At 41.5% G+C, this 27,434-nt stretch overlaps 1 protein-coding gene across 1 annotated transcript; it reads left to right on the top strand.

Moving 5' to 3' along the window:
- On the top strand, nucleotides 1-27,434 carry RNF144A (ring finger protein 144A). The gene is made up of 7 exons (XM_081997542.1): nucleotides 1-1,667; nucleotides 17,598-17,702; nucleotides 17,904-17,964; nucleotides 19,047-19,254; nucleotides 22,587-22,734; nucleotides 24,083-24,172; nucleotides 27,165-27,434. Exons 1-7 carry the CDS (start codon nucleotides 1,533-1,535, stop codon nucleotides 27,294-27,296), a joined length of 879 nt encoding a protein of 292 aa, XP_081853668.1. The 5' UTR covers nucleotides 1-1,532; the 3' UTR covers nucleotides 27,297-27,434.

Here is a 27,434-nt window from a genome sequence, read left to right as displayed (position 1 = left end):
TGTAGCTTATAAAGGGCATCTTCTAATGAGGTAGGCTGAGTGGAGGGCTAATGTAAAATCTCAGAGAAAATCTCTAAAAGCAGAGAATTTAGAGGCCTTGGTGGAGTCACGTCCACAATTAATTGACTATTGAAGACTCAGACTTCATAAACACTTCTTTGAACTCTCCATGTGATTTTTTCGGTGGCAAAAAGCATATTTTGCTTGAACATTTGCCTAAACCTAGTGTAATAAGCAGTAAATTAATTTGTTGCTGTTCTGGAGGTCTTGGGAAATTCACAGATAATATGACTTAGATATAAGCAGTTCCTGCAAGGGTGAATAAAAAAACAAACCAAAAAAAACCCAACCAACCAAACAAAAAACCTCCTGTAATCATGGTTGGAGTAGCATAACTGCTGGTGTGGGGAAGATAGGGAACCAACCAATTTTGGGAAGGAGGGAGGCAAGATAATGTGGACCTCCCAGCAGCCTCGGGATGTGAATTTCCCACACTTGGAAAGTCAATGTCACAGTGACAAAACGATACTAGTAAATATGGTGTTAAGATTGGATATACTACATAAGTTACCCTAGATCCCTAGATGTTTGGGGGAGTGTGTGTTTTTTTGTTTTTGTTTTTGTTTTTTTTTTTGCCCCATGAGTGTAACTTGTAAATTGGCTTTCTTTGTGGGAATACATGTGTTATGTGTGAGATTTATTTTCCTTCTGGTTAGTCATTTGACAAGTCTCCATCTGGGCCCTGAAGCCTAGGATAAAGATGCTCTGCATGGTCCTAATCCTATTGCTGTTTTGAGGGTGCTGTATACATTATTATAGTCTCTTCTTATAGCTCACTTTTTGTGTTCTTACTTGCCCCAGTTGGTTGTTGCTGCAACAGATTTATGCTCTTGGCATATAGCAAGGGTTGGGAGAAAAATGCAAGCTAAGATACTCTGAGGATACTCAGAATGTTCACCATTCCTTCTAAAATTAACTTAGCAAACTGATTGACCAGACATGTTCTTGGGAACAAAAACATCTGGCTCTGAGGTGCAATGCCGTCAGCCCTTCAATGGAGAAGGGCATAATGCTTGGCTCATGAAGGAGAACTTGTGCGTCTCGCCTGCGTAGCCGGAGTTGTGGGGCTTAAGGACTGTATTTGAAGTGATGGGTGATCAGTGCTGGTGAAAGAAAGCTTGTAACTAGCGGTGGAAATGGCAGGAACAGGAAATGAGATCTTTGCATTTATAATGTCGGACAAAAGTCCGTGACCTAAGGGTGTTTCCTGCTTGCTCTCATATTTTGCCCGTATAGTACGTGGTGGTTTTTTCCTTTTTTTCCTTCTGCTTGCTGTGTGCATGTTGTGTGAGGCAGGGATGCACCGCGAGTGCTGACGCTGTCAAATTAACCACCGCAGTTTGTATTTTATTTCCAGAGAGCGAACAAGCGGCAGCTGACAATGATATTGCCGTGGCAGAAATGTACTGAGTATCCATATCAGAAGTGATGCAGTATCTTTGCTTCTGTGCTGTTTTTCAGACTGCTCTGCGATGACTACAGCAAGATACAGGCCTACCTGGGACTTGGTACTTGACCCCTTAGTGTCCTGCAAGCTCTGCCTTGGGGAATATCCCGTGGAGCAGATGACAACAATAGCACAATGCCAATGCATCTTCTGTACCCTGGTGAGTTTGCTTTTTTTATTAGGCATAAAAAAAAAAAAACAGCGCAGGGTTTTAACTGCAGATGTCACGTGTGTTTCTGCTGAGCGGGTTTCATCCTGAAGTACTGATGCTGCAGTGAAAATAAATACTGCTGCTGTGTATTTGACAGAGATGCTGGCAAGTAAACTTTTCTGTTTTCCTGTTTAAAAAAGAGAAAACGGTTTTACTCAGCACTTCAGATAACTGCTGTATACAGTTACGTCCTTAGCAAGGTTACTCACATTTCCCCTTCTATCTATCAGTGGCTTGACTCTTGGGATTTTTTTTTTTGGTTGGTTGTTCCTTTATTTAAGGTTTGTGTTTTGTCTTTTTTTTTTTCTAACTTTAGCCCCAAGTCTTTCTGGAACAGCCATGTTCATACTTGTGACTAGAAAAGTATTTAATATATTATAGTTTCTAATTTCACTGTATCATAATTACAAACCCATAACAGGTTTTCATTACCATATTGCACAAATGCATGCCTGAAAAACAAGAATTTTGTCAGTTAAGTACAAAACACTGCTTGGCAATCGTAAGTCTAGTATGTAGCAAAGATCATCATCACAGTGAATGGGTATTGCTAGTTTATGGACAGAGAGAGAGAACAGTAGTAGTAGTTTTCCATCCCTAATGAAGATTTGGAAAAAAAATGTTAGATTCTTTAATTTTTCAATGGGTGCAGGTACCCCAGAACCCTTGTAACAATGGTTCAGTAGTGGAAAAGTTGCAAGAACATCAGTAAGAGTATAATTTCTGGGATGCATGATGCTCAAAGAGTTTGTTTAACATCATGTCATAAACTCTTGAGAAATTACAGGTTCAGACATTGGATTGGGTGATTTTTTTTTTTTTTTTTAATTGGACCTTTTCGACGAAGTTAGGGGTTTTTTTGTTTTTTTTTTTTTAACGTTGAAGAGCAAGGAGTTTTTTAAGTAATCTTTTCGATATTTTATTTTTCTTCATGGAAATACTACCATTTTTTAAATAATAGATTTTTTTCTGATGATTATTGAGAAGATATAGGGGGTTGTCAACAGAACAGACAGCTCCTTCTTGTTGTGTAGTGAAAACAAAAAAAAAGAAACTATGCAAACAGCTTAGTTTCTAATACATTATTCTAAAAACTCCAAGTTGTTACAAGCATCTTTAATGTTGATGTTCCATGAGAAAAGAGAAAGTGAGTACACAGGCAGGTAAACAGATAGTCTGTTGCAAACACTGTGCCTGTCCAATTAAATAATATTAAACAATAAGTATTGTTTTGTTACGCACTTTGAAAAGAGTGTTTGTTCAAGCATGCAAAAGTATATAAAATAATAGGCTTCATGAAAAACAATAATAGGCTTCATGAAAACTGTTCTCTGCTGCACAATGGATAGTTCTAGTATTTACAGCTGAGTTTTCTCTGTCTCTCCCTGTTGCCTGGATGCAGAGAATATTTTAATTTCATTTTTCAGTAACATTTAAGTGGCAGCAGAAAGGCTGGGTTACCAGCTATGTCTTTTCCTCTCTCTGTTCCTTCTGATGCTTGCTGCCATCACTGATCTTCTGTTTCTTTGTGGTAGAATACGGTTATTAACTCTTACCATTGTTTCAAAAGTTATAACCTGTTCTAGATTATTAAAGATACAATTTTTGCCAGTGACCTCATATAAGCAAACTTATTGTGGTGACATTGGATTCTGTGTCAAACTCTGTCCAGCTGCAATCAACAGTCCATTTTTACCACCAGTATTTGATGATTTTGAGTAGTTCCTGCAGCTTTGTCCTGTTTAAGTGAACCACTGTACCATGTCTGCCTCAGGATTTGTGTGAGCTTCACTATGGTGACATCTGAGTACCCTGAAAAAATTATCTACCCTCAAGTTTTTCTGTGAAATGATAGGAAATAATATTACCCTTGTTTTCATTGATGTTGGGGGGTGGGGGGAAGTAAGAATCAATCCCAGTAATTGCAAGGGACAGTGGCTATAAATCCACAGCAGCCCAGGAATTCAGCATGACTGAAACCCAAGGCCTCCATCTCTGCCTTGTGGACAACCCGCAGGTTAATAAATTGCCTGAGAAAATACTCCTGTAATGAGTCAGGCACGAGCGTTTATCCTATTTGCAATGGTTAAGGAAGAGTGTTACAACTATACACCGATTCTTCCACTGGTGTTCCTCTGGTCCTCAATATGAACTGTGTTTTGTAAACAGCCAAATTAAAGTTATTGAAAACCAACAGCAAAGAAATTATCCTTTTGACTCAAGACTTTGGATGGAGTCTGTGTACAGTAGATCTAGTACATTGTACTAGGGTAAGTGGAAATATAATTGGAGAAATATTTGACAGTCTCTGTTTTGTTCTTGGTGGACCAACATATAATTTTGTTCTGGCTTCTTATTTTTATGAAAACGATTTGAGGTAATGGATGGCCTCTGCAGTGATATGAGCAAAAAAAGAAAAAGGGATGTCTGTTATATGTGTGAAAACTATTTTTGCTGCAGCTCTTGCTCCTAGCTCTACCCCTTCTGTCAAAATCACAGCAAGCTGAGACAGCATGAGTGTGTATTACAAAGAGATCTTTCAAGTGCAGTGCTACTGGTATGTAGCCAGGAATTAGATCAACGTGCAGATTTCTCAACCCTATAATATTTGTCTGCAAGTCTTCACTCTTTATAACCATAGGAGTGCTGTGGTAAAGATCTCATGAAGGATTGTCTCTTCCCGACACTTACACAACAACACAACATTGCTATTCAGAAAGATAGAATGGGGACACTGTTCCCTTCTGCTCTCTGGCAGAGCTGTGCATGGATCGAATAGAGCAGACTGCCGCTCCTCTGCCAATAAGGCATAGATGCTACAATTTCCCATCATATTATTTTGACAGTTGTGGCTATTAGTATAATACTCCGTTATGGATTTAATCGTTATCATCGCTAATGCACGCACAACGCTGTGAGCGCGCTCAAGTTTTGTATATCTCATCCATTAGGAATGTATCCATTGTTGGATTGCTTAAGGTACCAGAAGAACAAAAGTCTAGAGGGTAGAAAGGGAAACAAGCTATCTGCTCTTGGCTTTTTGTTTGGTTGTTTTTCCGAGTATTGTCAGGGGGCAAACTAATATCTATTTCCTTCTGGAATTGTGTCAACAACAGGACCAATCTTAAGTGTGCTTTTCAAATTTTGGACCAGAAAGCTTAAATGTCTTGCTTTTTATTAAATCTTTTTTTTTTTTACTTAAATAGAGAGCTAGTAGCTGTGAATTTCAAGATAGTCACTTAGCAGTTGCTTGCCCCAAGAGAAGTAATTGATTTTGCATGTGTTCTTCAGAAAGCTTTCCTTAGGACACTTACACCCTTACAGAAGGAAAGGGAGAGTTAAGCAAAAGAGAGCATCACTTTCTTCTTTTTGTTTAGTTTTGTTTTGTATTAGTTACTACATCAATTTTTTTCAGTTATTACTTAGCCTTTGCTTTTTTTGGAGATTGAGGGGAGATATGGAGGGAGCAGTTTTAGTCCAATTCCTGCCTGAAATTCTGACAATTTTATAATCTATGATGAAATTCTCATGTATCTTACAGGATAGGATATTCCCTTGATGCATTACCAATTGTCTATGTACTAAAGTTACAACAGCATTTGTTCTAGTTGATATTCTTGCATGGAAGTCCATCAATTACTTGCTGAAATGTGTTGTGATTCAGGATTACATGTATATGCGTGTACACGTATAATTTTTATATATAATAAACATACATATAGAAGTGCCAAATAACATGTTGCAAGTACAGCGATGCCACTACTCTTACTCAGGATGGGCTAAGCTCCTCTTGGCTTCACATTAGATTGTTCAGTTCCCTTCAAGACTTTATGCAGTGGTGATCATTCTGGTACCGGACGATTCGTTGCTTATCTTTCTCAAATTTAAAAAGAAAAATCAGTCCAGATAAGCAAATATCTAGAAGAAATATGAAGCCTGAGAGACAACTTGTCTTTGATGGAAAAAATTGTTTTGATTATTCATCTGCAATCCACCTTGTTACCGAGGGAAGGGAAGAGTGCTATTTGGATATGTGAGAGAGAGAGAGGTGTCCTACAACCAAAAAGAAAATAACAAAACTAATATTAAGAACTACCTTCTGCTGCTTGTTTGTAATTTCTTGTTGGCCAGCTGTGGACATGTAGATCAGCTTTGTGGTGTTTGAAACTAACATTGCTACACCAATTTTATATCTGGTTAGTAGATACTCATACCCATCGGCTCTACCTTAAGCCCATGAGACAGCTGTTTAATCTTCCCTGGACCTTTAGGTGTTTGGTAAAACTGTGATTTAAGTCTATATCTAAGGGTATTCTATCTCGAGTAGCGTGACATTGGGATAGTGATTGACTCTCCTGCTATCACCAGCCCGCTTTGGGCAAATGCAGTAATCCTGGGTAATTGTGTCTGTTCATACATGTCTGTTTAATTCTAGTTATTCCCTTAATGGCGCTGCCTCATAGGCTGAAGACCTGAAAGAAAGGGAAGCCCCTATAATCAGCAAGGCAAATATCATTATTCTGCCTGTAACTGGCAGCAGGCATCTCTTTTTCTTGTTGTCATGATTAACTGGAAGCACCTCAAGCTTTTTCTGGTCTCTGAGTTGAAAGACAAGAAAAAGCATGATTTACTTAGCATTCTGCCTCACTCCAAATGTGGCAGAGGCAGCGTCGACTTCTCCTTTCCTTGGGGCAAGGCAGACACCAAGAGCAGCGTGGAAGGAATGGGGTGAGCTCCGCTGCCCTTCCCAGTGTGGCATGGTTGTCCCCGCTGGCCAAGGGAAGGTGCCTTAGCAGGGCAGCACTGGGCTGGGGCCAGGCTGCCCCCTCCTCTACCAAGAGGAGATGTCCTGCTTGCTTTGAAACAGGAGGGAGGGGGAAACCTAATGGCTTGTGAGGTTTTATAGAGCTCTGGGTACTTCTTAGCAGCCGTAATGTTTTTCTGCTTCCCACCAGCTGCTGGCAAAGCTTTGAGCTTGCTGCTTGTGCTCACTTCCCGCAAAGCTTGTCAAGATTACTATCAGTTCTCTGCTATGTGATGTGTCAGTAGAGGCTTTGTGGTTAGAGGTCACTCTCTGTTTGCGTAGCAATTCACATGGATGTCTGGGTTCTGACTTGCCTTGTAGATGCTATGATGACAAAACTCACTGCTTTAATAATAAACTGGCCTATTCATGGAGTAATTAATGTACAATCGGGAACTGCAGAACCCTGAGTGAAAACTAAACTTAATCCAGAGCCTTCAGCTCTTCCCTCTCCAGTGGGATGTTACTAGATGAGATTATCTGTCTTCATCTAGGTGTTGGGAAAACTATTTCATTTTTGTTTGCATAATGTTTTGCATGTGAAAGTGAAAAGTCTTTTCTTTGCTGCAGGTGTATTGTCCTCCCACTCAGAAATACTCATTCTGTTCAGAAATAATAAACTTTTCTCAAACAACCGTATAAGGGAAGACTTAATTTTTTTGTTGTTGTTTTTGCCTCCCAAATGCTTGACTTTCATCCTACATATGTTGGCACTTGAGGGAAAAAAAAAAAAATTGTGTTTACTCTGTGTGTTTCTACCAGTTGCAGCCCTGATTAAGTGAGAACAAGCAGCTTATGCAAGACAATGGAGAGGTAAAAATCCAACATTAAAGAAAATGTTTACATGTACATCCACTTGAAATATCTATTCTAAGGTAAAGGTATGCCCAAACTGCAAGATATTATCCTTGCCTCATTTGGACATTTTCTGCTATCTACTGATGTGAAAGATTTCTCTGAAGAAAAATTGTTAATTTTCTATATATTTCAAAGTACACACTCGTATCTAAACCAACAACCTGCCGTTTCAAAGGATAAGCAGCTGAAAGTCTTCATTGTCTTCCTTTTCTCTATTAAGACATTCAAGAGGAAATGGGCACTTGTTTTTCAGGTTAATTTAGTTCCCGTTGCTTGGTCCTGCTCATGATTTCCACAGCCATTGATTGCTGTGTCTCAATGGATATTTGCCTTCTGCGAGTTGTTTTCATCAGCTGAAGAAGCGTGTGCCAGTGCCTGCTGTGATATTGCGTACCCTCAAAAAGTATTTGGACAGAGGTAGAGCCAGAGCAGCAAAATCAGCACTGCTGTCCACAGGCTAAATCAGCAGCTATCTTTCTGCTAACCATAGTGGCATTTGCAAGAGGTGAATCTCTGCTCCTGGCAGGCTGCTGGCCATTTTCCCCTCCTGAGATTCTACCAGCTGATGGGAGCACAAGGACTTTTTGGACAAGACCAACCTTTACTGCTTGGAAAAAGGATGCTCAGATGGCTTGTCCTGAGATGTGGAAGCACAGGGGTTGCATTTATCTTCCCCAGCCAAGACACTGTTTGGCCATCATCCACAAGCAAGATGATGTGACTGGATTTAGGCTGACAAGATGGTCTGTAGCAGGGCTGCAGAGCAGTTGGTGCAGTCTTTAACAAGTGACGGCGCAAGGCGAGGAAAAGACATTTACCCTTGGTAATTTTGAACAAAAAAAGCATCTTTTAAAAAGAGGCCAAGTGTTGGGGAGGTGGAGTCAGGAAACCTGTCAAACAGAGCTTTTTCGAGTTACCTGCTAGTGTGGGGAAAATACTTATCACCTGTGACATTACCCATGTCTGGTCCTTTGCAAGGTCCCTTTCCCAGTGTGTGCTGCCTTGTTCACAGCATAGGAAGCCACATTCGGGCACTAGGTATTTGCCTATCGCAGAGCTCTGGAGAGCCTTGCAGGTGTTTGTCTTAAACAGAGTGAAGGCTTTGTATGCCTGTGTAGCATGATTTTTGTCTCAGCAACAAAATAAAGGATATAAAGAGCAAACATGTAAAAATGTTCTGTAGTACTGCTTTCAGATAATAGATTTGAAGTACTGCATGTCAAGATATGTGACTATTTCCTCCTATGATTTATTCTTAAGTATGATAAATCAGCTGCAGGGTTAATAAAAATTGGAATTTTGATAGTGAAGTAGATCATTGTCTCTGAGAGAATGTCTATAGAAGTGGAAATGACCTATTTTAGTTCAAAGTAGAATCACAAACATTAAACATCTGTCTAATGTGCATCTGTCTGAGATCTAGGTGGTTTGTGAGGTTGAATATAGCTTATGTTCTTGGATTTGGTCAGTATAGCTGACAGTATATCTAATAAAGGAAAAAAACCTTACTCCCACAGTCACGTGAATACTTCAGACTGATCTTTGAGATTAAGTGTGCATAGATATTTTCCAGTAAATCACTTGTTAACCAAGTAGAATTAGGGTGATATTGTAGATCTGCAGTGGAGAATTGCACACAGTGCAAGAGTATTTCAAAGTTAAGCCTGTGATTAAATAAAAATAGATTTGAGCAGAATTGTAACTACTGCTTTACACAAAAAGATCACGTAGTAGGTTTGAAAGAAGCTTAAATGCTCTCCAAGAAACCTATCTTTTTTTTTTCTTCTTTTATCTTTCATATTTTCTTACATGCCCAAAGTGTACCATGGAAATATGGCAGAAAGTAATCTTCCAGGAAACACTAAGATTAAAAGTACATTTGTCTTATCACCAGATGAACATTCTTCTTGCTTTTAGACGGATCCATGACAATACTAAGAATGATAGTACAGAGCAGCTGTATAGGGCTACAGCAATTCCTGTTCTTCAGGAACAGGGAAGACTCCGTCTCAAACCTTATTCTATCATTCTTCCCTCCTCTCCAGAGAATATCCTGCCGTAGGCTGCTTATTTTAGGAGCATTGTTCTTGAGATTGTTCAGCTTTGTCTAAATGGAGAGTCTTTCTAAGAAGTGATGTTTTCTTCAGTGAAGAGCTCTCTAGTCCATAGTGAATTTTTATGTTTGGACTAAAGGGAGGGCGAATTATTATTCCAAGAGTATTCTCCCCCACCTGAGATACATACACCCAAATTCATCTCTTTGATTTATTTGTAGTGAGACATATTCACTCACTCTCACACAAACTCTCTCTCCCTCCCTCAGTGAGGGGAACCTCATGAAATTTAACAAGGACAAGTGTAGAGGTCTGCACCTGGGGAGGAAGAACCCCACGCACCAGGACAGGTTAGGGGCTGACCTGCTGGAAAGCAGCTCCATGGAGAAGGACCTTGGAGTCCTCGTAGACAGTAAGTTATCCATGGGACAGCAATGTGCCCTGATGTCCAAGAGGGCCAATGGTATCCTGGGGTGCATCAAGAAGATGGGGGTTATCCTCCCCCTCTGCTCTGTGCTGGTGAGGCCTCATCTAGAGTATTGTGTCCAGTTCTGGGCTCCTCAGTTCAAGAGAGAGAACTTCTGGAGACAGTCCAGTGGAGGACTATGAAGATGATTAAGGGACTGGAACATCTCTCGTATGAGGAAAGGCTGAGCAACCTGGACCTGTTTAGTCTGGAGAAGAGAAGGCTGAGAGGGGACCATATCCATGTCTATAAATATCTGAAGGGTGGCTGTCAGGAAGATGGAGCCAGTCTCTTTTCAGTAGTGCCCAGTGACAGGACGAGGGGCAATGGGCACAAACAGCAGCACAGGCAGTTCCACCTCAAAGTGAGGAAAAATCTTTACTGTGAGGGTGACGGAGCACTGGAACAGGCTGCCCAGAGAGGTTGTGGAGTCTCCTTCTCTGGACACCTTCAAAACCTGCCTGGATGCGTTCCTGTGCAACCTGCCCTAGGTGATGCTGCCTTGGCAGGGGGGTTGGACCAGATGATCTTCAGAGGTCTCTTCCAACCCTTACCATTCTGTGATTCTGCGATTGTACACTGCATCACTATGTACTTTTCTAATCCAAAGCTAAACATGAGCATTGCATCATACTGCCTGAAAGGCTTACAGACATCGGATCTCCCAGTACAAATACCTATTCACCAGACTGACTGCAGAATTAGCCTAGTGGAACTAGCACAGAGCAGTGGCATAACCTTGGTCTTATGCTGTCTTCTGGCAAGGAAAGATATCACCTTCTCAGTATTCATTTCTGATTAATATGAAGAAAAATACCTAGGATGCGGAACATAAAAATATTACAAAATGCTATTAAAAGCAGTTGTTGCAATATATTTCCTCATATTTCTTTTTCATCTGTGTAACTTCATCACATGAATTTTGAGCTCTGGCTTAGTATCCTTTTAGCACGAAAACTACCCATAAGCCAAACTGTAGCTACAAATTTGTAGCTACAAACCTCTGCTAAATAAGTGCTTCTCACTCAATATCCTTTCATGTTCTTCACAGTCTTTCCCAGAATGTAAGGCCAAAAGGGATCATTACATTCATCCAGCCTGATGTAATTTGTAACGTAGACCATAAAATACCAACCGGCGTTTCCTGACTCTTCATGTGCTTGAATGCAAGTTTATATAAATGTGTGTGTATGTATATATATTTTTAGAAGTTAATCTAATTCTAGTTTGCAGATGGTATAGAATTTGCTAGACTTTAGTCTACTTATTAATAATCATCTTACTTAGAAACATTTTCTTGTTCAGTTTGAGCTTTCTTCCCAGTATTATTTTCCATTTGCCTTCTTTGAATTGAAATTTAGGTCCACTAATTTTAGAATCAGATTTTTTTGTTAAAAAAAGTCTCCCTTGTTGAAAAAGTTCATCAGCACTTACCTGTGTCCCTGAAGTGTGGTACAAAACTCTTAGTGATTGTCTGCCCAAGATGAAGGGTTATTTTCGTGGTTAATATTTGTGCAAAATAGCAACTGCCTTTGTCTGCCTTCACTATAATATCCACCTTTACCAAATGCATTGTAAAAAAATAATTCCTTCGTTTTTTAGAACTTGGTAAATGCTAGTCTTATTTTTTCTTCTTTCCCTTTCATTTTTATCAGTAGGTGTTTGGGTTGTTTTAAAATGTTTTACCAATACCAGCATGCAGTGATTTTCATGAAGTGCACATTTTGTTTCAGGATGTCTGTGGCCTAGTAGCAGCACTAAAATACATTTAAGGTTTTAAAAAAATAAATGATACAATGATGATATTCTTGGATCTGCAATCCTGTCATGCTTTTTTGGCCTTTCCAAATCCATTGACTTATTTATAAAATTTCTCATATGACTTGGCACTTGCATCTGCATCATTAGAATAGTCAGAAAACTGCATTTTGACAGAATCCACCTAGCAACTGTTAAGAAAATAATACAGGATAATATTTTTGCCTGCCTAACTCTCAAAGAAAAGGTGACATCTTAAAAAGCTATTCCTTGTCTCCTGCGACAGTAGCAATAACATGTTCTTAATAGTAAATTTGTTGTAACTTTTCAAAAAGATATGCTCTTCTATTTTAAAAAATAAAGATGTTCACCAAAAATATCTTCAAGTGTTTTTAATTATGTGCATTGTGTGTTGTAAAATTACCTTAGGCACCAAATGAACACATTTTTTCTGTTAAAGGAGATGGTAGATAAATGCTGCCCCACATGGAAACAATGAAAGTCAGATTCCTTCTTATGAATTACAGTGGTTTTAGTTTGGTTTTGGGTGTCAGGAGAAACAAGTCAAAGCACCATCATCAGAAATAGGCATAACTGTTGCTTGAATTCTCCTAGAAGAAAATTAAAATCCAGATGTTTTAATTCCTTATATTGAGATTTTGCTGTGCAAGTTTGTTAGAGTTAAATGCAGCAGAGTAAAACCATGTGTTATGGTTTGGAAATTAGGCAAAAAGTAACCATTTTGATTCTTATAGGGTATTTCGATCTTTATAACATTAAGCGAAACGATGTACATTGGTGAATATACCTTTCTGTCTGGCACAATCCTTGATGTACAACGGTCAGAAGCACAACTCATCTTGCAGAGCTCTAAATATTAGGCTGCGCTTGGCAGCTTCAGAAGGGAAGTTGCTCCTTTTTTAGCCATCTGTCTCTGAGGCTGAGGCCAAAAAAAAGCGTAGGCAAGCCGCGTCTGAGTTGGGCTCTCAGTTGATCCTTGGGAGAGAATGTGCTCCTGCCCTTTGTCGTGGGGACAGCAAATGGCAGTAGGATTCCCAGACTACCAGGTGAAAAAAGAGTCACCCCGACGCCATCAAGGACAGCAGTGATGTTCAGGGAGAGGGCAGAGCAGGGCTGCACAGGGCGTGTGCGCACACGGGGAAAAACGCAGGAGTAACGCTCGCCGGAGCTAACCGCTCTCTTCCGACGGATTCTACGCAGCCATCGGAGCAGGCGACGCATCTTGACCCGCAGCTTACGTAATCTTATATAAAATTTTAATATACTTTATATATGTATGGCTTTTATATATAGTTTATATAGTCTATATATAGCTTATACATAACACATATCTTGTGCAGTGCTTTGCTTTCCTTTGTCTACAGGAAATTACAAAAGTTATATGGCATTTTTCATAGGGTTCCCTGTCTAGCTGTCATATACGGGAGTATATTACCATCTCCTTTTAGTTTAAAAACATGAAGATGTAAAATGAATGTTAAGCTATAGATCTGTATAGATAAGGAACGTAAACAACCTTAGTAGTGTCCCAGAGTTCCATCATATAATTGGGTCGAGGTCAACTGTAAGAGGTTTAATAAGGCCAAGTGCCAGCTCCTGCACTTGGGTCACAACAACCCCATGCAACGCTACAGGCTTGGGGAGGAGTGGCTGGAGAGCAGCCCGGCGGAAAGGGACCTGGGGGTGCTGGTTGACAGCCGGCTGAATATGAGCCAGCAGTGTGCCCAGGTGGCCAAGAAGGCCAACAGCGTCCTGGCCTGTATCAGGAATAGTGTGGCCAGCAGGAGTAGGGAAGTGATTGTGCCCCTGTACTCGGCACTGGTGAGGCCGCAGCTTGAATCCTGTGTTGAGTTTTGGGCCCCTCACTACAAGAAGGATGCTGAGGTGCTGGAGCGTGTCCAGAGAAGGGCAGCGAAGCTGGTGAGGGGTCTGGAGCACAAGTCTTCTGAGGAGCGGCTGAGGGAACTGGGGTTGTTCAGTCTGGAGAAGAGGAGGCTGAGAGGAGACCTTATCGCTCTCTACAACTACCTGAAAGGGGGTTGTGGCGAGGTGGGTGTTGATCTCTTCTCTCAAGTAACTAGTGATAGGACAAGAGGAAATGGCCTCAAGTTGTGCCAGGGGAGGTTTAGATTGGATATTAGGAAAAATTTCTTCACCGAGAGGGTGGTCAAGCATTGGAACAGGCTGCCCGGGGAGGTGGTGGAGTCGCCGTCTCTGGAAGTGTTCAAAAAATGTGTGGATGTGGTGCTTTGCGACATGGTTTAGGGGGCACCGTGGCGTTGGGTTAACGGTTGGACTTGGTGATCTTGAAGGTCCTTTCCAACCTAGTGATTCTGTGATTCTGTGATTTTCCTCCCCCGAGTCATTTGGTACGCTGAGAGCACGCATGCTGGACAGAAATCTAAGCTACTACAGTTACCTGTTCTCCTCTTGCAACTGCAACATAATGCAGAGTAATTTGCCTAGCGATTATTATAAACTGACATGTTTTAGTTTTGGATTGGGAAAAGAGTAGGAGCAGACACATGGTTTGTTACTGTAGCTCAACTAATGGTTAAAAACTTACAGAGTTGGTCCTTTGCTTGCTGGATAGGCAGGTCTTCATTATTCCGGGTAAAGATTGTCAAAGTACAGAAACGAAGCACAAAACTGAACGCAGAGGAAACGTTTCCTCTTATGACCTACTTAATTCAGTAAAGAGTTATTTTTTGTGAACTGCCAAGTCTTATCCTGGCTTCATCATGTCAGACTATCTAAGCAGAAATGTAGAGAATAACCACCGTCAGTTTTTTATAGGTTTAGAGTATCTCCAAGTGTGACATACTTAAATGATATTTAGTTATTTAATTACTGAAATACAATGAGTATTTTTTAAAGAAAGAAACAAGTGAAATTTAGCAAAAGTCTTGCTTCAAATAAAAGTAACTTTCCTTTGACACACGTCCATTAAAGGAGGAATAAAGATGCTCCTCAGCATATTGGTTTCGTAAAGGTCAATGTACGACAAGAAGGATATCTTGTGACCTCATTCCAACCTCAGCCCTTAGGTACCTAATTTCAGCTCCTGTCTTCTCTGAGAAAAATTATGTAATACAGTTCATTTTGAAAGTTGTTTGGGGTGATTTACACTCCCACAATTTTTGTTCATCCTATACAGTACTTCATTGCCTCAATGGAAAGGCTATGAAGGTATTTTCTTCCAGCGTGGGATCAACTACAAGCTGCACAGAAAATGAGCAACAATTTATTTGTCATCTTTTTGTAGTTGTTTTGTAATGAATTTTTCATAGTGTATAACTGAGCACCTAATCCTACTGCACGGTTTTGCTTGCATGCTGGTGCATTTCTAGTACTGTCGCCAGTTTAAAATTTTCTGACACAAGTGGCACATCTTGTGTCTGCTCTCAAGAGAAGCCACAGCTACCCTGTGCTTCAAGTTCTCTTGCAACCACTTTGGATTACTCCTTCTCCACTTGAGAAGTCTCTGGAGTGGGGAAGTCTTGAGTGAGCAGAGTGTTTTATCCTTTGCTAATCTGCAGTGGTGTTTCATGGCCTCAAGACAGCACCTGTGTTCTCAGCATCGTAGCATAAGAAGAGCACGTTGTCTGGGCTGGCTTTGAGGAGCTAGGGGCCAGGGCCACGTCAGTTGGAGGAGGCGGCCTCGGACACTGCTCGTGGCAGGGATGAACTTGTCATTCCTTGGAAGATGTGAGGAAAGGGAAACACATCAGATAGGCTTTGGCAATGCTCCCAAACAGGTTGAGGAAGAGAATTAACCACATTAATAATTAACAATGGCAAAGCTCATTCAGCTTGAAAAGTACTTTCTATAAGTGCTAAGTGCTGGCATTAAAAATGTATGCATTTCCATTTTAATCCACGCTTGGCGTCTGCAGATGGAGGGGAAAGGGATGAGCCAGCAGAGTCATTATGGCAACACTAATACCTCGCTACAGCTGAAATCACACGTTTGCCAAGGCATGCAACCTAGGACCTGGTTCTTGCAGAGCTCAGCCTGCTGTAGTTGCTACTAGTGGTTCTCTAGAACTGCTCCACCACCCACCGTGCAGAGCTCTAAGTGAAGGCTTGGAAACCTTCTGCAAGTCAAACATCTACTAAGTGAACAGTTGCCTTCATTAAATCCCTACTGATAAAGAGGAAGACATAGAATATAATTTATCACATGTGGATTTTTGTACACGTGTAGAACTTCTAAAGATACAAATTATCCAGTCTCTGTTTTTCTTTTCCAAAAAATAGACCTGTTGTCTCTTTTGAGTAGGAGATGCAGGGAAGGGGGCTCTGACAGAAATGATTTGTTGTGCTATCAAGGTGGGGGCATGTTGCCACCAGAAAAGCTGTGTACCAGGGCAGCAGAAATTATGTGGGCAGGAAGTGAAGTTTTTGCTGCAATCAAGCTGCGAGAAGTAAAATCTAGAATAAAATGTGAATATGGGTGATAGGGTCTCTGAAGGGAGCTGAGTAGACATATTGAGAGGCAGAACAGAAGGAGAAGAGGCTGAATGAGTAGACTCAAAGTCTGGACCTTAGCAGCTACAAGCCACATGCAAAGGGTTAGGCTGGAAATGTGCTTGTTGATGGGCCTGTTTGATGGAAGGAAGAAGTGGCTTTGTGCTCTGACCTACCGTTAGGCACACTGGACTCGGCAAGGTCGATGCAGCCCTTTGCCTTCCCAGGCTGATGGCGAGTCGGGGGCTGCATACCTTTTGCAAGTTCTGTCTGGAAATGGTACTTGAAGTCCCCATTTTGCCAGCTTGCTGCAGAGTGTGTAATCCTTCTCGCCTCCCACCCAGCTGTATGCTGAGCTTGTTTTCTACCTTGATTTCACTCTGCTTTTGGTCTAGCCTCACTCTTTATTGACATCTGGTAACAGAGAGTTAGGGACCTACTTTCTGTAGTTGTCTCCAGTTTGCCGCTGCCAGCTGAGCTCACAAGCAGGGTGAGAACACCGAGGGTGACTCATCTGCTGGAAAGCAGACCCTCATTTGTTCCTTCTGTGTAGCCTCAGGCTGGTAGAAGTTGCACAGTATCTGCAGGGAGAAGGGTATCTCCATCTCTCCATCACTCCCCATGCCTCCCCAGCAGACACCTGTGTGGTAGCTCTCACCTTGATGTGGGAAGTATGGGGGTGGAGGGGGGTGATTGCTTTTCAAGAATAAAAAGGTTTGGTCTTAATCTGCCCTTAGTCTATATATCCACCTTTCTTTTCTCTTTTGTTGATCGCCATGCTGTGCACTACTGTGTTAGATGCTACATTTTCAATTATGACTTGGGTAAAATGCTGTGGTTGCTAGGGGAGGAAAGTATTAGTATTACCAGTATTTATTATTTGGTTCCCATGGAAACTAGTTCTTCTGGGAGTCCTAATTATCACATTTTTTCTTCCTATGGAAAAGATATATCTTTAACCATGAAGTTCAGATAGTTATTTTCTAGAAATAGAAGGCAAGATACACCACTCCGTTTTGCTCTCTGGTATGTTTGACAGATGTCTGTCTATGGGTAGTTACTGCTTACTAAGCTGTGTTGTGGTTTCCAGTCACATAAAGATTTTTGGAGTGTGGTTAATCTAATTTTATCTTGGTGGCGTTTTATTATTTTTTTCCCCTCCTAGCTCCCTGTTTGATTTGTCCTTTTCCCCATTATTGTTATTTTTTAATTTGATGCATATTTTAAATTGAGGAATTACTTGATGGGGAAATGAATTTGCTGCGTTCTATTCAAAGGTGTAGCCATAGCAAAAGCTGTGAGTATGGCCCATGGTTGTAAAGGGGACATGGTAGTATCTGTTTTTTCAAAGAAGTTTGAGTTCTTCAGATTTTCATAGGAAAACTGTTAAAATACTGGGTGTTTATTCTTGGTTGGGATAGTTAACTCAGTCTTTGGCTCTCTTACAGTGCCTAAAACAGTATGTGGAACTTTTGATCAAAGAAGGTCTAGAAACAGCAATCAGCTGCCCTGATGCTGCCTGCCCAAAGCGAGGTCATCTGCAAGAAAATGAGGTACACTTTTACTGCAAATAGGGTTTTTTTCTTTCCTTTCTAGGCTAAATGTGTCTTAGTCTGTATGTTACAGCTGCCACTGTTGCCAACATATGCTTTTAATAATTCTCTAAAGGTCAAATATTTTGTCTCCATTTGTTGAAAATGCCTTAGTTTATTGCTGTTCCTAATTGGAAATTTGTCTTTTCCTTCCTTCAACAGATTGAGTGCATGGTTGCGTCAGAAATCATGCAAAGGTATAAGAAGCTACAGTTTGAAAGAGGTAACGCATGTAACACCACCCATTGCAAGGCTGCGGGAATCAGGGCATCACTGGCTATCACTCCAGAGCAATCCCATAAATAAGAATCTGTCTGTGCACATGTTCATGCAGTAGCGTTATGCATTAGTTGTTTGGTCATCACCCCTCCTGCCTGCTCCCTCTCCCCCCCCAAAAAAACAACAAAAGAACACCCAAAAAAACCAGAGCATTGTTTCTGTTCTTGCCTGCATTGATTCCCAGAATTGCAACATTCTGGGAATAAACTAACTAAATTACTATGTATTATATTGTGCTATAACTAAGGGAGGGAGTGACTTCTATTTAGAGCTTTGCTGTTTGAGTTGACTACCAGCATTCTAGGCGCTGGGGAGGCGCTGACCCCTTTTATGGAACCACCATTATCTCTTGTGATGGCATCTGGTGCAGAATTATTAGGCAGTTCTGTGTGTAACGATAACATGAACCTTGTTAATTTTTATGGGGATGTAAGCTGAGTGGGTGCCTGTGGGGGTGTGGAACTGTGTGGCCATAGAGAACTTTCAGTGAGGTTTTGCTGGGGGCAGGACCCAGCCTAGAAACCAGTGAAGTCATTGGTAGGTTTTTATTGACTTCATCAAATGACTTAACCAGTAAGCAGCCCGCAAGAAAGGGAGGAAATTGTCTAACAGTCTTATACTACTGTTAATCGTGTGGTTACATTAGGGGAGAGACCAACTTGAAACAGAGTCCTACTGGGCAAGGCACTGTAAAAACACTTTCTGATGGTTTATACCCATGTCGTGTATGCTCTGTTTAACTTCAAGTACAACTGAAGAAAAACACATCATCTCATTCTCAGAATAAGTTTCATTCAGTGAATGAAAGTGGGTGATTAATTCAAACTCTGGAAACTCACTTTAGTTTAGTGCCTGTTTGCAAAGCAGGCCAGCATTATATCTAAGTGGGTAGCATAAATTAAAAGGCTTCTTTTGAAAATGTGTGTCTTCAAATGTCCTGCTAGCCAACCTTAGCTGGAATACAGTGTTATGGAAGGCTGGTCTTGTAACTGTCTTGGAATTCTGTTCTTTTATGCCCCTTTACAGAAGTGCTTTTGGATCCATGTCGGACTTGGTGTCCATCCTCTACTTGCCAGGCAGTTTGCCAGCTCCAGGAATCAAGCCCACAGGACCCCCAGCTTGTCCAGTGCAAAGCCTGTGACATTGAGTTCTGCTCTGCTTGCAAATCTAATTGGCATCCAGGTCAAGGCTGTCAAGAGAACATGCCAATCTCTTTTCTTCCAGGAGAAACAAGGTAAAGTATTGCAAAAGATCAAGTATTTAAAAACAAAACACTCGATCTTTGAACAAACCGGAGTATGAATAGTAAAGAGGCATTTTCCTGATATTTTGTTTTAAAACTGTTTCCTGCACTTCATTGTTCCTGTTCTTTTAATGCTGTATTCCAAAACTGGATAGCTCTTGGCAGCCTCACTCCTTGCCACCATTCCCGGCAAAGCACAAAGGAGCTCCTTGAGCCTGTATCAGCTGCCTTTTTGCCCCAGTGGGAAAAAATATGATACCCAGGCAGCTCGTGAGTTTCCTTTCAGAGAAGATCTTGTTGCTGCTGCTGTTCTGGATAGCATGAGAGTTGGAAATATCATGCCAGACAGTGATTTTTAGGATACCCTGTCAATCATCCTAACTGTTGCACATTTGGCCGATGATCTTAGGTTCTGTTTCAGGCTGTTTCCAGTGGCATACTGCAGCCAATGAACAAGAAAGGCTGTTGTGCATGTGTTCCACTTAATGTTTGGGCTTTTTCAAAGATTGTATAGCAGTTCAAGGTATCATTAAAGCCATGGCCAGCCTTGAACTTAGCTATTCATAACTTGTCTTCTTTCAAGCTTTGCTGTAACAGATGACTACGTAGGATGCTGTCATAGAATTATTTAGGTTGGAAAAGACCCTTAAGATCAACAAGTCGCACTGTAAACCTAACACTGCCAAGTCTACCATTAAACCGTGTCCCTAAGCACCACATCTACATATCTTTTAAATACCTCCAGTGATGGTCACTCAACCACTTCCCTGGACAGCCTCTTCCAGTGCTTGACAACCCTTTTGGTGAAGAAATTTTTCCTAATATCCAATCTAAACCTTCCCTGGCACAACTTGAGGCCATTTCCTCTCATCTATCACTTACTCTTTGGGAAAAAAGACTGACACCTACCCCACCACAACCCTCTTTCAGGTAGTTGTAGAGAGCAGTAAGATCTTCTCCTCTTCTCTAGACTGAACAACCTCAGTTCCCTCAGTCGTTCCTCATAAGACTTGTTCTCCAACCCCTCATGAGCTTCGTTGCCCTTCTCTGGACATGCTCGAGCACCTCAACATCCTTCTTGTAGTGAGGGGCCCAAAACTGAGCACAGCATTCGAGATGCGGCCTCACCAGTGCCGAGTACAGGGGCACGATCACTTCCCTACTCCTGCTGGCCACACTATTTCTGATACAGGCCAGGATGCTGTTGGCCTTCTTGGCCACCTGGGCACACTGCCGGCTCATGTTCAGCCGGCTGTCAACCAACACGCCCGGTCTTTTTCTCCCGGGCAGCTCTCCAGCCACTCCTCCCCAAAGCCTGTAGTGTTGCCTGGGGTTGTTGTGGCCGAAGTGCAGGACCCTGCACTTGGCCTTATTAAACCTCATACAGTTGGCCTCTGCCCATCGATCCAGCCTGTCCAGATCCCTCTGCAGAGCCCTCCTACCCTCCAGCAGATCAACACTCCCACCCAACTTGGTGTCATCTGCAAACTTACTGAGGGAGCACTCGATCCCTTCATCCAAATCATCGATAAAGATATTAAACAAGATTGGCCCCAAAACTGAGCCCTGGGGAGCACCACTTGTGACCGGCCACCAACTGGTTTTTATTCTGTTCATCACAACTCGCTGAGCCCGGCCATCCAGCCAATTTTTTACCCAGTAGAGAGTATGCCCATCCAAGTCATGAGCAGCCAGTTTCTCCAGGAAAATGCTGTGGGAAACGGCGTCAAAGGCTTTACTAAAGTCCAGGTAGATCCATCCGCAGCCTTTCCCTCATCCACTAAGCAGGTCACCTTGTCACAGAAAGAGATCATGTTGGTCAAGCAGGACCTGCCTTTCATAAACCCATGCTGACTGGACCTGATCACCTAGTTGTCTTGGATGTGCCATGTAATGGCACACAAGATTATCTACTCCATAACCTTCCTTGGTACCAAGGTCAGGCTGACAGGCCTGTAGTTCCTCAGATCCTCTTTCTGGCCCCTCTTGTAGATAGGTGTCATGTTTGCTAACTTCCAGTCAACTGGGACCTTCCTGATTAACAACTGGTCTTACTATTAAAGACTGAGGCAAAGACGACATTAAGTACCTCAGCCTTTTCCTCACCCTTTGTCACTATGTTTCCCCCGGCATCCAATTAAAGATGGAGATTGTCCTTAGCCCTCTTCTTGTTGCTAATATATTTATAGAAATGTGTTCTTGGTCAAATATTGTAACTCTTGCACGTGCTTTTTGTGTGTGCTTGACCAGAACTGAACCTCACTAAACTTCATGACAAGGTAAAAAACTGAACCTATTGTCCTTAGTGTTTTGGTTGCTTTTAGTTTTTATTTCATGCTTCAATTTTTACTCCACTGATGGGGGTTTTTTCACCATTTTGGAGAATAATGTGCCAGTAACAGTTTATGCTAGCATGCATTTGGAGTTTCGTATACAGTGTATGGATTCCAAGCATTTTTCTGTAATACGGTTGTCACTAGTGTGACTAATGAGTGTGTGTCCTTTTATCCTGCCATTGGGCAAATCAATCAATCAAGGGTCAGTCCTGTTTTCCAGCACTGTTGGTTCCCCATCAGTCATTCTTCTGTCTCCCACTGGCAGTGGCTGCAGAAAGTACCATTTGTTAAGGTATGTTTTAGTTGTTGGTGTGCAGGTAGAAAGCTACTCAAGAGAAATAAATGTTCTTCCCATGTTTCCACATTCCTCTGTGTTGTGCCCATTGTATAAGGGGGCATCCTATAGTTTTGCATAGTCGTGCAAGGCAAGAAGAGGCAGTGCTGACCCTACCTCATGAACCATGACTTGTTAGGACAGTGTTAGAGATGAAGGGATCAGTTCTGAAGGAATGGCATGCCCCAAAAACCTCATGTTTCCTGGTTTGGAGGGAAATTCCTAGGGAGGATCCTCAAGGATGGCAGAGACAAGCAATCTCTCCCTAGTGTCCCAGTCCAAAGGAATGTAGTCTGGGCTTCATGTGCCATCAAGGGATTGCTTCCTCTTCTTTTCTGAGAAAGAAAGAAGGAAAAGAAAAATGATCTAGAGATACAAAATACTTAGCTGTGAACTAGCTGCTGCTCATCTGATATATTTCAGGAGGAAAATGTATAGTATCTGTTAGTATCACTAGATAACAAAAACAGTTGATAAAATATGTGGTAAAGAAAATGTCCTGACTCTTGTGTAGACACTGTAGTCATTTAAAATTTTTTTCTAGATATATGTCTGAAAAATAGAGCACAGGCAAATAATAAAAAGGCTTAGCTTCTTAGCACGGTTCTTAGAAGTTCTTCTCCATCTTATTAATTCCTCACACTCTCCCACAGTTCAGTTTTTAAAATGGAAGACGATGATGCTCCAATCAAACGCTGTCCAAAGTGTAAAGTTTACATTGAACGAGATGAAGGTTGTGCCCAAATGATGTGTAAGAACTGCAAACACGCCTTTTGCTGGTACTGTCTGGAATCTCTTGATGTGAGTATATGCCGTGCACTCTGGTTCTCAGAAGCTTTCATTGCTTTGCTATCCAGCTCTCTCATTAATCAATTAAATAGTAGCTCACTAGCTCCTGCCCAGCTTGATGCACCACAACCTACCAGAGCTGACACTAGTAATTTGATAGGATTTGTATTCTCTGTTTGACTTGTCTGACCTTTGTGATCTTAGCGCTTTGCCTATGTGAGTCAGGAAATAATAATTGTGAAGTAAAATTTTATGAAAATGTTGTTTGCAATCTTTACATGGTAACTAACATGGGGAGGGTGTGCTTTTTTTTTTTTTTAAAAATGATACTTCATTTAGTACTGGCTTTTCAATGTTCCCCTTCTTGAAGGAGTCACAGGATGACTATAGCAATGTTCTCAGTCTGTGGAAGTTTATAAGACAAATTCTAGATTTGGTGCGTCACCATGCAGGAGTGTAGCAGTCAGATTTGTTTACCACTCATTGTATTCTGTGGGACAAGAAATAGATCTGACATATGTAAAAGAATACAAAGTTCTCCTAACACCAGGAATTTGTCAGTCTGTAAGCTGCTGCTGTCATATGTTTATGTTTTTTTAAATCAGCCTGTTATCGTGCCCAAGGATCAGAGTATATACAATACACAACATCTGTTTCCGTGGGGTTTTTTTTTCCATCTATTTTATTTTATAGCATCGCTAACAATAGCAAAGGAATTGTTTTAGGTTCCTGAAAGCTACTCTGTCTATTGAAATCCTGTGGTGGTCCCATTTGAATGCTTTACTAACAGTCCTTCAAGTCACAGGCTTTTTACATGCTCAGTTAAAAAGCAGTGTTCCCTTGGTCCTAGGCCTGCTATCTTGGCTGGTTTGTGAAAGGATGGCAGACAGATAGGAAAATAATTTCTCAAAAATCTGTATTGTCCTTTTATTCTTCAGCTAGTAAAAGGAAGCAACTTCGGGAAGTCTGCGGTAGAAGTATTCATTTTCCTTTGCTCTTTCTGTACGTGTGTAAAAGATGTGCAATGAGCAGCTTATCTTCTTGGATCCTCTTGCTAAACTCCATACTAGCACTTAAATATGCAGATTGAGAGCCTTTGGGAGAAGATTCACTATAGGTATACAACACTTCGTAAACAAAGCTGTTTGTGAAGATGCTTAACTGTAAACAAATCACTTTGGAAATTTTGGACTTGGCCATATCCACTTTACTAAGCTTTTACCTTCCTGTACAATTCCTGGTTATAGGTTCTCAGGAAATAATATTTTATAACTTGAAGAAGTTATGTATGAACTATGAAGAACTATGAAGAAGTTTGTACTTCTGTTTCTTACCTACCTTTTCATTTAATATTTTGTAGGATGATTTTCTCCTTATACATTACGACAAAGGACCTTGTCGAAACAAGCTGGGACACTCCAGGGCGTCTGTTATCTGGCACAGAACACAGGTAAAGCTCAGATCTTGAAAAGCTCTGTACAGGTCTACTACTGCCGTAGTGCTTTCCTTTGCCTTATTAATTTTAACACCTTAGGGCAAATTCTGTGCCAAATGGCAACTGATTTTCATAGCAGATCTAAAGAGGGCAGTAGCTTGGAGAGGAACAGTTAGATCTCCCAGAGAGGACACTCCTTGGCAGAAAGCTGCTGGAAACTAGAAAGGGTTCATTTGAAGAGGCGTTTTAAGTGCCAATCCAGATATGTTCTCAGTAAGCCTGGAGGACAAACCAGGTTGCCGCCATCCGTACTATTAACAGGGAAAGCTCATCCTGCAAGGGATCTTTAGCCCTGGATCCATAACTGGAAAGGAATTAGCCCAAGTATGCTCGGTATCTTGCTATGGGCTCCAGTTGACTCATTCATGGAGGGTGGATAGAAGGTAACCTAGTGAGCTTATCAGTAGTTCCAGACACAGATTCAGACTGACAGTTACAAAGAGTGTGGGGACTCCTCTTGTAGTCTAGATTCAGCCTTGCTGGACCCAGCATGAATGCTGGTAATGGAAGAGCTCTCTGCACTACTTCACTGCACACAAAATAAATGCCAGTGTGTGACTTAGTCCAACCAACTGCCTTTACAGTCACTTTAGAGAAACAAGGACATCTGGGTATCTGAGTCATCTATTCCTAAATTAACTGTGTGCCAGTAAATACATACCTCAGCTTGAGATGAAGTGCTTTTTGTGAAGTACAGATTTACTCCCATTTGAGCATAAACCCCAAGTTTAGAGAATAAACCTTAAGTCTGGACAAACAGCTAAACTGAAGGTAGAAACAGTAAACTGAAGTAAAAGGAGAAGGATCGCACCCCTCTCCCTCCACATACACCCCTGGGTGCCTGAGCTGTGGACAGGGTCTTGCTTGGCTTAGCCAGTGGTATCTTAGGAAGTGTGTGGGTACATAAGCTTTCTTGAAGTACCTGTAAAATTATGTGATTAGTGTGATATCTGGAATCTGTTCTTAGCCACAGGAGTTAGTGCAAATATGGTTGGTAGACAGTATGTTTGATTTTCTGGTCATTGTTGAGAAAGAAAGTGACAAATCTCCACCAGCCAGGATATAATTCTGCTAAACCCACTAAAACCAAATCAACATTGCAATCGTTTCCTTATGTTAAGTTTCTTTCCAAGGCAAATTGAGGTGAGCCTTTGGTTTATTGTTTGTGGATTAAAAAAAAAAAATATTTGTTTTGGCCAGAGGGAATGGCTTGATGCTGAGCAGGGCAACAACTTCTTCAGAAGCAACAGAACCAAGTAGGAAATAAGTAATACTCAGCAGGCAGTTTTGTTTAAAAACCAAACAAAGAAACACCCCACAAAGAAAAGCAAACAACAAAATAAACAACAAAATAAACCAAACAAAATGAAACTTAATGAATTCTTTGGTGGCATATTGAGGCTGCAAGGAAGGTGTAAATAGATATGTCATAAAAATTACCAGTAGTCAGCCCGGTCCACTGAATTGCTAACTTCCAGCTTGGATTTGTCTGACCAGCACACTTTCAACCTGGGCTGCAAAGAGATAGGCAAGGGCATCCTGTCTCTGAAGAGCAGTATGGAAATAGCTGCAGCTCACAGTTTTTAAAGGAGTTGAGAATTTAGCTTTGGTTTATGTCTGTAGTAAATAAATGCAAAGATAAGTAAATGGAAGTTGCAACAGATTGTCAGGACCTCCAAAAAAAGAGCAAGTAATGAAATGTGCACGCCTCTGAAGCTGAAAAAGACACTGTTCTTGGCAAGAAATAAAATTTTTAGGGCAAAGAAGTTTGAGCTGCTTATCCCCGGACAGCCAAAATCCAAAGCTGAAAGAATTCGGCGCGGCAGGCGGCAGCCTGAGGGCGGTGACTGCTGTCCCGCAGCGCCATCTCCCGCAGCCAGCCTTTCCCCTCAGCCCGTCTGAAGATCCCTGGAGAGCGGAACTGCGAAAAGAAATACGCAGTAATCAGAACGTGAAATCGTCCGTGGCCGACGAAAGTACTAGTAAATCATCCCATCCATACTATGGCTAATTAAATATTTGCCAGTTAGTTGAAGCGGCGTATCTAGCCCTGGCTAGACGAATTCTTTAATGAGTACTGCACTCTAATTTCATTTTGCCTTCTGTTGTGAGGTTTTACTAGCAGATTAGTGTTCCATTCCTGCCTTCATTATTCAAAATCAGTCACAGAGACTCTCATGTGAATAAATCTAAACTCTTTTCTCAAATAATTTGCAGGCATATTGTTGCAGCATTACTCTTACAGTTGCTGATGACAAATGGGAAACTTCCTCAGGCAACGAACCTCAACTTGTATGTTTTTTTAATAATTTTCCAAATTTAAACTCTGTAGAAACTAATAGAGTTTGGCACACTGACAGTATGGGTAGGTCTGTGGTCCTCTGCCCATGCTGAGAGGAGGGTGATGAAGAAATCTAAATGAAAAAAATGCTTTTAGAAAGCGTTAGGTCATGTCCCCTGAAGCAGCAGGATGAGCTCAGGTCTGACCACAAAAAGTCATTTGGCATATGCAGAGTCCTCCTGTAGTCCGTAATGTTTGTAATCTATGGCTGAGATTCCCAAGCTTGTGTTCCTGCTGGTGGGAGTCTTCCCAGATTCTCCATGAACACCACCAAAACCTTGACTGAGTCCTTTTGGAGATTTCTCCAGCAAAAAGGGGAGCACCTGAAAGTGGGAGTCTGTAACTCATCTGCTTCACTTTGTGTGATGGAACTGAGTTGCGTGGCATGGCACGGTTCTGGCTGGAGCAATGAAATATGAACGTTTGCTCTCTGAATTCACTCACGTTTACTGATCGCAGAAGCTGACTAGCGCACACTTGGGGGGAAGTCCTGGCTCTGGTAAGGTCAGTGGCATTTGCTGAGATCCTTTTGAAGGACATAGATGATACACTGGAGTGAGCAGAATCTAGACGTTATCCCTAACGCGGTGCTATTCTCTCTTGCAGGTGGTAGGAATTTTTGCAGGATTCGGTCTTCTACTTTTGGTGGCCTCCCCTTTCCTTCTACTTGCTACACCATTTGTTCTGTGCTGCAAGTGCAAATGTAATAAAGGAGATGATGACCCTCTACCTACCTAGACAGAGAAGACTGGACTCATCACAACATGTGTTTTGATTTTGTTGTTGCTGTTGATGTTTCCCTCTTGCACTTGCATTGCTGTAGCCTTACTTGCCCCGTTCTGCTTTTCATTGACACACAGTCTTGGTTCCAGGAAC

The sequence above is a fragment of the Phaethon aethereus genome (assembly GCF_964289735.1).
Source record: "Phaethon aethereus genome assembly, chromosome: 3".
NCBI classification, from domain to species: domain Eukaryota; kingdom Metazoa; phylum Chordata; class Aves; order Phaethontiformes; family Phaethontidae; genus Phaethon; species Phaethon aethereus.
The sequence above is the reverse complement of the archived record's forward strand: the minus strand, read 5'-3'. Positions and strand labels throughout refer to the sequence as shown.